Source organism: Gordionus sp. m RMFG-2023, chromosome 5, assembly GCF_954871325.1.
Source record: "Gordionus sp. m RMFG-2023 chromosome 5, tfGorSpeb1-WG-v2, whole genome shotgun sequence".
NCBI classification, from domain to species: Eukaryota; Metazoa; Nematomorpha; class Gordioida; order Chordodea; family Parachordodidae; genus Gordionus; species Gordionus sp. m RMFG-2023.
The window spans coordinates 31,266,677-31,277,809 of NC_088779.1; the positions used below are offsets into that span (position 1 = coordinate 31,266,677).

General features: G+C 31.3%; 1 protein-coding gene across 1 annotated transcript; it reads right to left on the reverse strand.

Annotated features, from left to right (window-relative positions):
- Positions 1-3,564: 3,564 nt before the first annotated feature.
- On the reverse strand, positions 3,565-10,823 carry LOC135930357 (uncharacterized). Its single transcript, XM_065467142.1, has 3 exons — positions 9,392-10,823; positions 5,336-5,582; positions 3,565-4,575 (listed from the first exon to the last, which is right to left on the reverse strand). The coding sequence occupies exons 1-3, from the start codon at positions 10,821-10,823 to the stop codon at positions 3,588-3,590; spliced, it is 2,667 nt and encodes an 888-aa protein (XP_065323214.1). The 3' UTR covers positions 3,565-3,587.
- Between the last annotated feature and the right edge of the window lie 310 nt (positions 10,824-11,133).

Below are 11,133 nucleotides of genomic sequence, written 5' to 3' on the forward strand. Positions count from 1 at the left end.
GATTAATGTATTTGCAGTTGCGTACTGAGCTGGGCAGTTACTTACAAATGGCGTTAAGTTACATATTATAATGGAGCATTAACCATTAAATTTGTTTTTTTGTAACTAATGATATTTTTTATAAAAATTTATTATTAAACGTCAAAATGGAAATAACTGATTGGATTGGTCAAACAGATAAACGAGAAAATCTGATTGGATTGCGAATGAGATTCATTGTTGGATTCAAGTTATATATCGTCTTTTATTTTCTTATGTATAGTTATAGAAAAAAATGATATGGAACCGATGGGAACGAGATTAGTAAACAGTTTGGTATGTGGTGCCATGATAGATCGAAAGAATCTTATATCCGTTTCGTCATTTCAAGCAAATATGGAGCATAAATATCCTATAATAGAAATATTTATGCGTTAAATACGATACAACATATTTAACCAATCCCGTATATCCCTTTTTTTTGATTTTCTAATCGAAGATATGATGAGAATCTTCCCATTATTTAGAAAAAAAGAGGATCTGAACGTTTTAAAATTTGCTCAGATTCTAAGCTAAAGATTCGTTACATTTAGAGTAGAGCTGGCTTGATTAAATCGATGATTTCTTTGATAAGGTTGGTTTTTGCCCCACAGAGATCAGCAGTAATGTCTCTCTTTATGATATAAACTGTCTAAGGTGCTAATCACGTGCCCATCACCTTGTTTCCTCAGCCTCCTTTAGCCAGATAAATTTTTTGCCAAGATCAACTGCTAGCCTTGTTCTATATATTCTCGAACAAATAATTTGCTACCTATACCCCCCCCCCTTTTTAAATATTAAATTTCTAATTTTTACCTAGAACAGTTATAATAACTTATTAACGGTTGTCTTTGACCTAAAATTATTAGAGTTTTCCCTTATTTTAATTTTTATCGGGAAATTTCAGCTTTTACCTCTTTACTATTGCAAATAAGCCTTTTTCTAAATGTCTAAAATGTTGAGGCATTTTATCATATTTTGATATGATTTGTGTATCATGTCAAGGAAATTCCCATGAAAAAAAAATAATATTTATTTTATCCAATCTTTTTTTTTATTGATAGGCCACAAAAATAGACATTTTCTTGAGGCCTCGTGGGCAAAATTCCCAATTAGTCATATGGCCACTCAGCCCCTGAGGTGAGGCTTCAATCCAAAACATGGTATCATTGATCCCCACCCCCTTAAAAATAAAAGATGGGTATGGAAATTTTTGATAAAATTTATTAGTAAAAATGGTGTTTTTTTTTTTGAAGATTCAGAATTTTGGGGGTCTGTGCCCACCATTTTGAAACTATTTTTAACCATTTCTAACCTTATTCGGGTGGCATCTTTTAATATATAGCTGAGCCATCTATCTGCCACGTACAATGAAAAGTAAATACTGTATAGCCTAGGTTGACAGTTTCTTCAGTAAAAAAAAGGTACTTAAAGGGATACATATATATTGAAGTTCAGCCAATGATTGACAATTAGACGAAATGAGAAAGGTAATCAAAACGAAATGTCTTTCAATGGCGTTCTTCTACAGAAAATGGCATTTGATCACAGCTGACTTCAAATGTACCTATACATTTGTAATAAAGTGATATATCTTTCCCTCCTAAAAAACTTTGATATTTCGTAAACTATATATTATTTTGGAAAATGTTATTAGGGCCATCGGAAAATAGAAAAAAATACAGCAAGAACATAAACGACAAAAGTATCAATGATATAACCCACGTTAGAGACTATAAGGATTTTGTCAATCTCCCACTTATATTTACCACCTATCCACCTTTATTCAAAGACAATGTTCAAAAACTCTGTATCCCCCCCCCCTTACCTCTCTTTTTTTTAAAAAGGATCTAGAGTTACATTCTCCAGCCAGATTTAAACAAAGTTTAAAAAAAATGCCAATTCGTGTTCAAATTTTTTACTGGCTTAAATATAAGATGGGAAACGCCGAATTTAAAGAACGGACAATAATATATTCTATAAAGTTTCTTCCTTTTTTCCAGGCGGAAATCTTTGAAAACGCGAACCGAAATTAGATTTCTGCGAAAATACGACAGATCATCTAATCCGAGAATTCAAAGGTATTAGAATCATGGTCGGAATCTAAAAAATAAAATTCGACATTTCGCATAATTCTATCAAATACTATAAAAATTATTTTGACCCTTTTAAAAATATTATCTCTCCATATTGGATTTATCCCTCGACAAATATTGCAGATAGAAATCCTGAAATCCCTATTTACCAACCTCATAGGATTTTCCATCCTATGCTTATCATTCTTTTAGAAATGGAATTTGATTAACCACAAATCTTTATTTTTTTAATATATACCTCCAATCTTATTTACTTTTTCGGTAATAATACCCTACCATGCCAGGGGCTAAAAATCTATTCTAGGTGTTAAAAAATGATGATTATATTACTCTATTCTGATGAGGTTTTTACTTTAGATTATATTATTCTCAGTGTCGAATCAGAATCATGTAACAAGAATCTTGGGAACTCCCTGTAAAAAAAATAACTTTCTCCCCAAAAATTATAGGGTCATATATAAACCCGGCCATTTTTTGATCATTTTACGTCACAATCCCGAATTTTTTTTTTTTTTCATAAATTTCTTAATTTTAAAAAATAATTTTTTTTGTCCGGATTTTGCGAATTGCTTCAAGGGAAAATTGGAAAATTATGTGCAGAGTGAGTGAATGTTATTAAACGGCTCAATTTTTAAATAACACGAGCTACTCTCAAAATTTGATTTCAAAAAGTTATTACGAAAGTTATGAATATTTTGCCCATAGATGGCAGAAAGGTTTGGACATGTGTTGACGAAATCTCGAATATTGCTTAATATTAATTCTGCTAAAATTCGTTAGATTAATCCATGTAGTTTGAACTAAAAAAAAAATTTTTTTTAATGGCCCCTGCCTTGATCTTTAAACAATGAAGAGGAGAGCTCTGTCATATCATATCCAGGATTTTATCAAGAGGGAATGGGGAAGTGCTAGATGGGTTTTTTCCGCCATAAACTTTACTAGGAGTCTTCAGGCCCTCTTATTATATAGATCTTTGGATATGCAATCAGATTATTAATAAAAATGCCTTTTTTTCTCCCTACTTATTAACTTTTACTAACTTTTCTTTATAGTGATATTTGAGGGGGTTGGAGGGGGCAGGGTGTAAGGGTGTGGCAGGCAAATTTACTATTAGGGGAGTTCACCCTCACACCACCTTGGTTAACTCGCCTGTATCAAAATTAGAATATTTTAATGATAAGTTATTTATATAAATAAAATGAATGATACATTGATTGATTACACAAATAAGTATAATAAGAATTTTTAGGTATATATATTTATGATATAAAAATTTGTCGAATTTACTTATTACTTAAAAAAATTTATCTATGCGATTTAATTTTAATTTTATAAATAAATATTAAATATTTAACAAAAACCATCGATTTATAAAATGTAAAATATTTTTGAAAAAAAAAAAAATTGATTATTCTGTGATTTATGAATTATTCCAAAACCGATCCATTTTCAAAAAAAAAGGGTGATGATTGATCAATTGATCTTTTCGCTAGCCTTGTGGAAGGACGTGAAAGGATGACTCCAGGGTGGGGCGTTGGATTGAACGCGAACAGGTGATAGGAACGGGTTTGAAATGTAATTTTGGTTACTCTCCTTGGTTTGATAATCTTTAAAATTTGATTCTTTCTTCTCCTTAATCCTTCCTTCGCGGTGAGCGGCAGGGGAGTCGCTATGGGAACCCTCAAGCGGAATTCCACTATAATCCCGAATTTCGTTCGATCCAACACGGGGTACCATTTTAACTTTATCGTCTAAGAAATTGTCTTCCCTTTCATTCTTAATCTCCGACATGATAGGTCGGTTAAATTTTTCGTCATTGCGTCTTCCTCCTTTTTTGTGACCAATTGAATCCTTCTCTCTGACTTCATCGTTTTTATCGATGACGTCTTTTGTAATGTCTTCATTACTATTGCAACGATTACTACTGCCACTACGACTACTCGTGTTACTGTACCTTGACTCGTAATCCCTTCTGTGATAATCATTAGATTTACTTTTATTGTTGTTCACTTGCTGATTGTAACCGTTGTAATAATACATGGGATGGTGGGGCATGATGGGGAAGCGCCCCATAGCAGAATGGGGCATGGGTAATGATGGCAAGGGTCTAGATAATAGATTGTAAGGGTTATCAGTCTCTTTCGTGTCATTCGTAGATTTGTCTCGTCGACTGGGTTTGGAAAATTTATTCGAAGCGATTGACGTACCGTTATTTGGCGACGGAGAGATGGCGGTAGCTATGATACCGGCGTCACAGGTAGGTACCAAAAATTTTGTCGATTCGTCCTGGTTTTTGAGTAATTCGGCTATGTTGTGGGTTTTGTCTAAAGGGAAAGGAGCGCCTGAGGCGTAATTCGCGTACCAATAAGGATTTTGGGCCAATAAACGCGTCACGGCATTGTAATTTCCGGCTTCCGCTAATAGTTCAAGTCCTACGGCTGTTTGCCTCTTCCATTTAGTCCTAAACGAAAAATAATGATTCATAACATGAAGTGTGTATAAATTAACTTTAAAAAAAAACGAAAATCTATGGAGAAATTATTAAATTTTTTTTTAGCCATTTGACTACAGAGAAAATGAAATTAGTACAACCGACCCCATATAGAACCTTACAGGTTTATTTTCTTGAGCGGAAAGGTTATTAATGTATATCCGTGATATATCACATCATAACTCTTAAAATATTCTATTCCGAAAATTCTCCCAGGAAACATGATCAAAGATTATGACTCCCATTACTATCCCATAAGAGTTTTTAAAAAAGTCAAAATTATTCTCAAAGACTAAATTTATTTCTTCCATACAATTTATTTAAAATATGAGCTGGGTGAGGTTTCGACTTCCTGGAGATATATGGGATACTTTCTTAGAATATGGATCTAATCGAATTCTTTATATTCAAAAATGGCAATGGAGGAACAATGGTATTCAAACCCGTTATCGTAAAGTAGCAAAATGACGTTAAAAATGTTCTATGTTAAAATCTAGGTCCAACCAAAATTTAGGCGGGAGAATATGACATAATCTCATCATTTCTGTTGTCTATTTGAATGCCCCCCCCCCTATTATATTTGCAGATGATCGAATGGGAAAAAAATTCATAAGCAAATAGTATAAAATCAATATCGATGAGTGGATAAGTCATTTGGCCATCTAAATGGGATATAACTTAGACGTACCTTCTAGAATCTGATAAATATATGTAATTAATCGAATTATACCTCCTATTCTGGTACCAGGTCTTGACTTGAGTGTCCGAAAGGTTCAGTCTTCCAGCCAATTCCATTCTATCTTGAACACTCAAATATTTCTGTTTTTCGAAAGATTTTTCCAGGCTATTCAGTTGGTGGTCGCTGAAAGCTGTCCTAGCTTTCCTGGGCTTTTTACTCGTTTGACAGGAATGGGAATCTGTATCGTCTTCATCCTCTTCGTGACTCGAGTCCATATCATTTTCGTACAAATCTTTACCTATCATTCATTTTAATTTTTCGATAAGAATATAAATGACATGACACACGTATGTTCAGCGAGAATTCGTTGTGGTGAGGGGAAGAGGGGGGGGGATTAAAAATTATTCTATGAGTTATTTAAGAATAACTTAAAGGTTTAATAAAATTTATTAAGACTATACTATAAAATAATAGACAATTTCTAATATAAACAAATTCAATTATAAATTAATTATAAAAAAAATTTATTAAAATGTATAAAAATCGACTTATTAATCATTATAAAAAAAAGAACAAATTTTTTTTAAGTTTAAAATTCGATATATAAATTTTAATATTCCCAAGAATTATTGCAAATTAAATCTTCTTTGGGATTGTGCCAATTTTTCGATGATTTTATCAGTGCTCAGTGTCAAACTCCCTATATATATTTAGAAAGGGCTAACATTCGTTGAAGCTATTTTCTAAGGTTGAGTTATTAAATGACACGATTTGAGTTCATAAAAATGGCTAAATAAATCTTTTACCCTAGAAGAATAATTACTCAAGTCTTTATGATTTTACTCAAAGATGGCACACAGGGTTAGACATCTATTAGAGCGAAATCCAGAGATTTAAGCAATATTTTTCTGGCAAAATACTAAGCTAGATTTTTTAAAAAATCGGCTCTAACTAATTCTCAGCTGTTTTTCATCTATAGAAAGTAACTAATAAGCAGATTTCCCATGTTTATAAAGATGCGATGTCATCTATAGCATTTTTACTTGGAACCTTATCGACCATTTATAACCTTTTATATACCATAAGTTTGCATTCACCTTGTAAATGCAATCATAATCGAGAACAACCTTTCATTCATTTGAGTTGTATAAAAAGTATCCAATAGTGACATAAGGTTATTTATTTATATTCCTTGACTCAGGACTTTCTTACTGCGAGTCGAGGTAGAATACTAAAATCATAGATCTCTTTGACTCAAATGAAATTTGTCGTATACATTTGTCCTAATTTAAGTTTCCAAATACAATACTTTCAGCTATCTTCCATGAGTCTCTATCATAAAATCTTCGTCATATTTTTTTTTTTTGAAAATATTTTGCTTTAGTTTTGACAGTGAAAAACGTTTTCAAATGATTTGGTAGGAAATTTTTAAATGGCACAGATAAAGATAACGCCGAAAAATGAATAAATTTTTGTGAATGTAATTATAAATGTAAATAATATATATATTTTAGCCGGCATCTGTATTATATTTAGCCCGTGGGGTGAAGGGGGTCATCTTTCCCCTCCTCATCTTGCCTCTCCCCCCAACTTCTCACTCGCCCAATATCACAATCGCAATTCGCTTATGGATCGCAATACTAATATTTGAAGAAGAAAAAAAACAATCAAAATAAGAAACGTTATATTTTTTAGTTCCCCTTCCGCCCATAATATATCTAAGGGCCAGCAAACCAGCCTTCAGATCTAAGGAATTCAACTAAAAGATAAATCTTTGGATTTTTCTTTAGAACCGGGTCATATTTTACCAACTCTCATGTAAATCGTATTTAAATTAGTTACAGTTTTATTAATTCAATAATCAATTATACACATTTATCACAGAATAATCACGGCTGTGAACCCTAATTTGGGCTCGAGAATTTTTAAACCCTAATTTAGCTGAAATTTTGATAACCGATTTTCTGAAAGGAGTCTTAAGCCGCCCCTGATCAATATTAACCAGTGTTGGACGGGGGCTGTCCTCTCCCAGAAATCGGTCTCTAATTGGGTCTATGGTAGCAAAAATGCCAAAATGCCCAACCTAATGATTTTAAATATTCCGAACCCTAATATTGGAATTCGCAGTCCTAACAAATGACACTTCAATTTCCAAGAATTTCAATTTATATAAAAGGGTTCTAATTTTATCTAATAAATTTTTTTATTATAAATTTTAAGGGAAGTGTAGCTTTTATTTTTCTTGGTTATTTTAATTATTTACATTATTACATTTATTAATTTTACAATTATATATTTTATATAAGATTATTCCTTAATGTAAAAATGAATATATTTTTTTAAAGAAATTCTTTCATCTTGACGAAAGCAACAAAATAAAATACAAGGAAAAACTATACCATTATGAAATAAACTTTTTCTTCTGAATTGAGCGCTTATTTAATACACAGTATAATATTTTTTTTTCAATGGAATATTTTTATAATTATAAAAAATTATAAAAAATTATAAATTAAAAATTCCATTTATATAACGATAAATTTTAATGTAATTTTTTTTTTATAAGAAAAATTAAAAACTATTTCTCTTTTTTTTTTGCTTCCATCGGCTTCAGCCCGGATCAAAGGAATGGAAAATATGAAAAAAATAGGAAGAAAAAAAAGGAGAGTGGAAAGGAATTAATCGAATTTATTTTAATTATTGAATTCTAATAATTTTATTTTATTTTTTAAAAATATATATATATAAATTATTATAAAAACTTTTAAACTTTAATAACTTCTAGTTAATTATTATTTCCAAATCAACTAAACATCACCAAGGGGGGGGGGGTGTAGGAATATAAGATTGCATTTTGATTGGAATATATAAAAAAAAATTAATTAAATTCTTATGGCTGTAAAAATAAATGAAAATATATAAAGTTTTTAAAAAGAAAATTTGTTATTTTTCGAGATCAAAAAATGAATTTTTTATATTAATATATAATAATATGGTTTAAATGGAATTTAATTAAACATGATTAAAGGAAAAATTATATGAAATTTTTTGTGTAAAGAATTCCAGTGGGGGTTTTGAAAAGAATATCAGTCTTTTTGTAAAAATTACACAAAGAAGATATATATATAAAGAAATTAAAATTTTCTTTTTTTTTTACCATAAGAACTTGTTAGATGGAAGTTGATTTTAAGAGTTAGAAGAGTGTTAAGTTTTTGCTGTAATTTATAATTATATTTAATTTATAAATTTTTTTTATTTTCATATTATAAAATTGGATTTTGTTATAAAAAGATTATAAGAGGAATCGATGATATACAAATTTAGCAGGTTTTCTTGAGACCTATTTCAGAATCGAATATTAACCGAATAACGGATTATTGGTATCCGATTCTTGTGAACGAACTGATTGATCCTTTTAATAATTACACCAAATCGATCAAGAACGGTATATTTCACCATTCGTTTTTGAGGGGCATAATTTTAAAGTAATAAAAAATCCCGGCCTCCTTCTCTCTCTAATCAGTTCTCGCTAAAAATGGAGAGATGCGGGTATATCCTATGTTGGAACCATGCTAAAGGAATGATATGGAATAGACACGTGATTTTATTCTCTTCTTTTTACATGATTTTTTTTAAAAATGGGCGGGAAAAGATTTTTTTTTTTTATAATATATTTTACTAATTAACCTTGACTTTCTCAATTTTAAACCTGATAGGGCTAAAATAAACGGATTTTCATTGGATGATTTAAATTTTTTTTTTTTTTTTTTAAAAAAAAAACAATGTAATTCGAATATTAGTTACTACCTCAACTGATGAGGAGAAATTTTAGGGAGCCATTTTTTTAACTTTAACATTATAATATTTATAGCCCATCAAAAAAAATCTTATATATCTATATAACAATAATATGGGAATGACTAAAATGGAATTGGGCTAAAATTGCGTAGCCTTTAGCTCTTAAATTCCCCTGCCAGTCAATCAATAACCATTTACGTCAAAAATAAAACAAATCGATAATCATCACTCCTCGGTACGTTTTTCTCTCTCACTCTCTCCGCAAAAGTCTTAATATAATAAGGCAATTTAGTTTATTATTTCTATTACTTTTGGTATAATATTTTGACGCGACATCCCAGTTAAATCCCTTGCGATACCTAGAATCGATCAAATCATTTTCGTGTTCCGAACCTTCAGAGATAAATTCTTTGCTGTTAGGGTCATTCGAGTCGTCTTCAGGTTGACTCTCGATGTGTTCCGTAGATATATTTTGGCGAAAATGATTATTTTCGGAAAGATTTTCGTTCTCTAGAAGGTTCGTAGGGGAATCGTCAATTATTTTCATCGCGAGATCTTTGTTAGAATCGTATCCTTGGAAAGTTTTATCCCTGCTAAGAGGCGTGGGAGGGTGATCAGCTGCTTGCCTGCGTTTTTTGCCGTTCTTGTGGTTCAATGTCAATTTTTTGTCATTAATTTCGAACCTTTCGCCATACTTTGAAATCGTTTCTCTGTCGATGAGATGCGCTCCAAGAAGATCGCCGACACCATCTTTGGAGACATTTTTATTTAGACTTGGCGCCATTTTTCTCTGATCGATTCCGGGCAGCATAACATGCGGTGGGTAAAGTGATTGAGGGTTTTGTTGGTAATAATAATTGTAATAATTCATGAAATACATATCGCAAAGTTGGGAAATATTTTGGGGATCCATTTCCGGCTGAGCGGAATCGTAGCCTCCTCCGCTCACGACGTCATTCGGATATGGGAGAAATTTGTCGTTAAAATTTGTCGCTAGGTGATTATTTTTATTAAGACCATTTTTGGTGAATACTTTGGGAAAAATGACCTTTTCGGTGTTTGAGGTCTTTAAGTTTAACGATCCTTCTTGTGTATCACACAAGCCCCGGGAGCCGGAATAATGGTGTTTGTTATCGAGTGACTTCCGTTTCCTCGTCTCGTCCGTCAAGGAAAGCGGGGGAGACGGTTTGTCGGTCGATTCCTTTTCCAATTCTTGAGACTTGGATCTGAGATCGGCTCCTTGATAATACTTTCGACCGCATTGATCGTTACCGCTACTAGAAGTCGTGTTGTTGTTACCCAGTATTCCGTTGATGGAAAAAAGGTGAGATCTCTTTTTGCAGTTAGACGCCCGTTCTTTGTTCGTCTTGAGGCGTATTTTATCGTCCGCGTCATCATCGACCCTATTATTAGGGTAGCTCGCGTTTAATTTGTCGGAGCGATTTGACTGATCGTGATTTCTAAAGGATGTTACGAGGGACTTTACGTTGCCAATTTCACCTTGACCCCCAGTTTTGGAGTTTTTGTAGCGGCAAAAACTTGGGTCAGGGAGAATATCTTGTTCGTCATCTCTAGCAGTGGGCGAGTAGCAATTGGGCTTTAATACTGGAGAAACTACGAATTCCGTGCATTGTACTACATTAGAATTTTCTGTCATTAGCGATTCATCGGGGTGACGAAAATAGGGCATATTATTATTATTATTATTATTATTATTTGTTTCGAGTATTATTTCATTCATAGCTTGGGGTTATTTTTTTTTGATTTTTTTTTAAACTTTTGATTTAAATTATATAATTCAAAAATAAAAAATAGAATTTTAAATTATTTTTGCTAAAATTTTAAAAATAAAATAATAAATTAAATATATTTTAGTAAAAAAAAATTTTAAATTTAAAATATTATACAATTTTTATAATATATTAAATTAAAAATTAAATACTTGAAAATATTTTTTATCAATTAAATTTAATTTTAATTTTTAAAAAATAAATATTTTATTTATATATAAAAAACTCTTTCAAGTAACATTTTTTTTTAAAAAAAAATAT

Coding starts and splice junctions, on each gene's coding strand:
- LOC135930357 (XM_065467142.1), bottom strand. CDS start 10,823: ATGAATGAAATAATACTCGAAACAAATAATAATAATAATAATAATAAT. Junction 5,583..9,391: donor GTCAAAATATTATACCAAAA/GTAATAGAAATA, acceptor AATGAATGATAG/GTAAAGATTTGTACGAAAAT. Junction 4,576..5,335: donor ACCTGGTACCAGAATAGGAG/GTATAATTCGAT, acceptor TTTTTCGTTTAG/GACTAAATGGAAGAGGCAAA.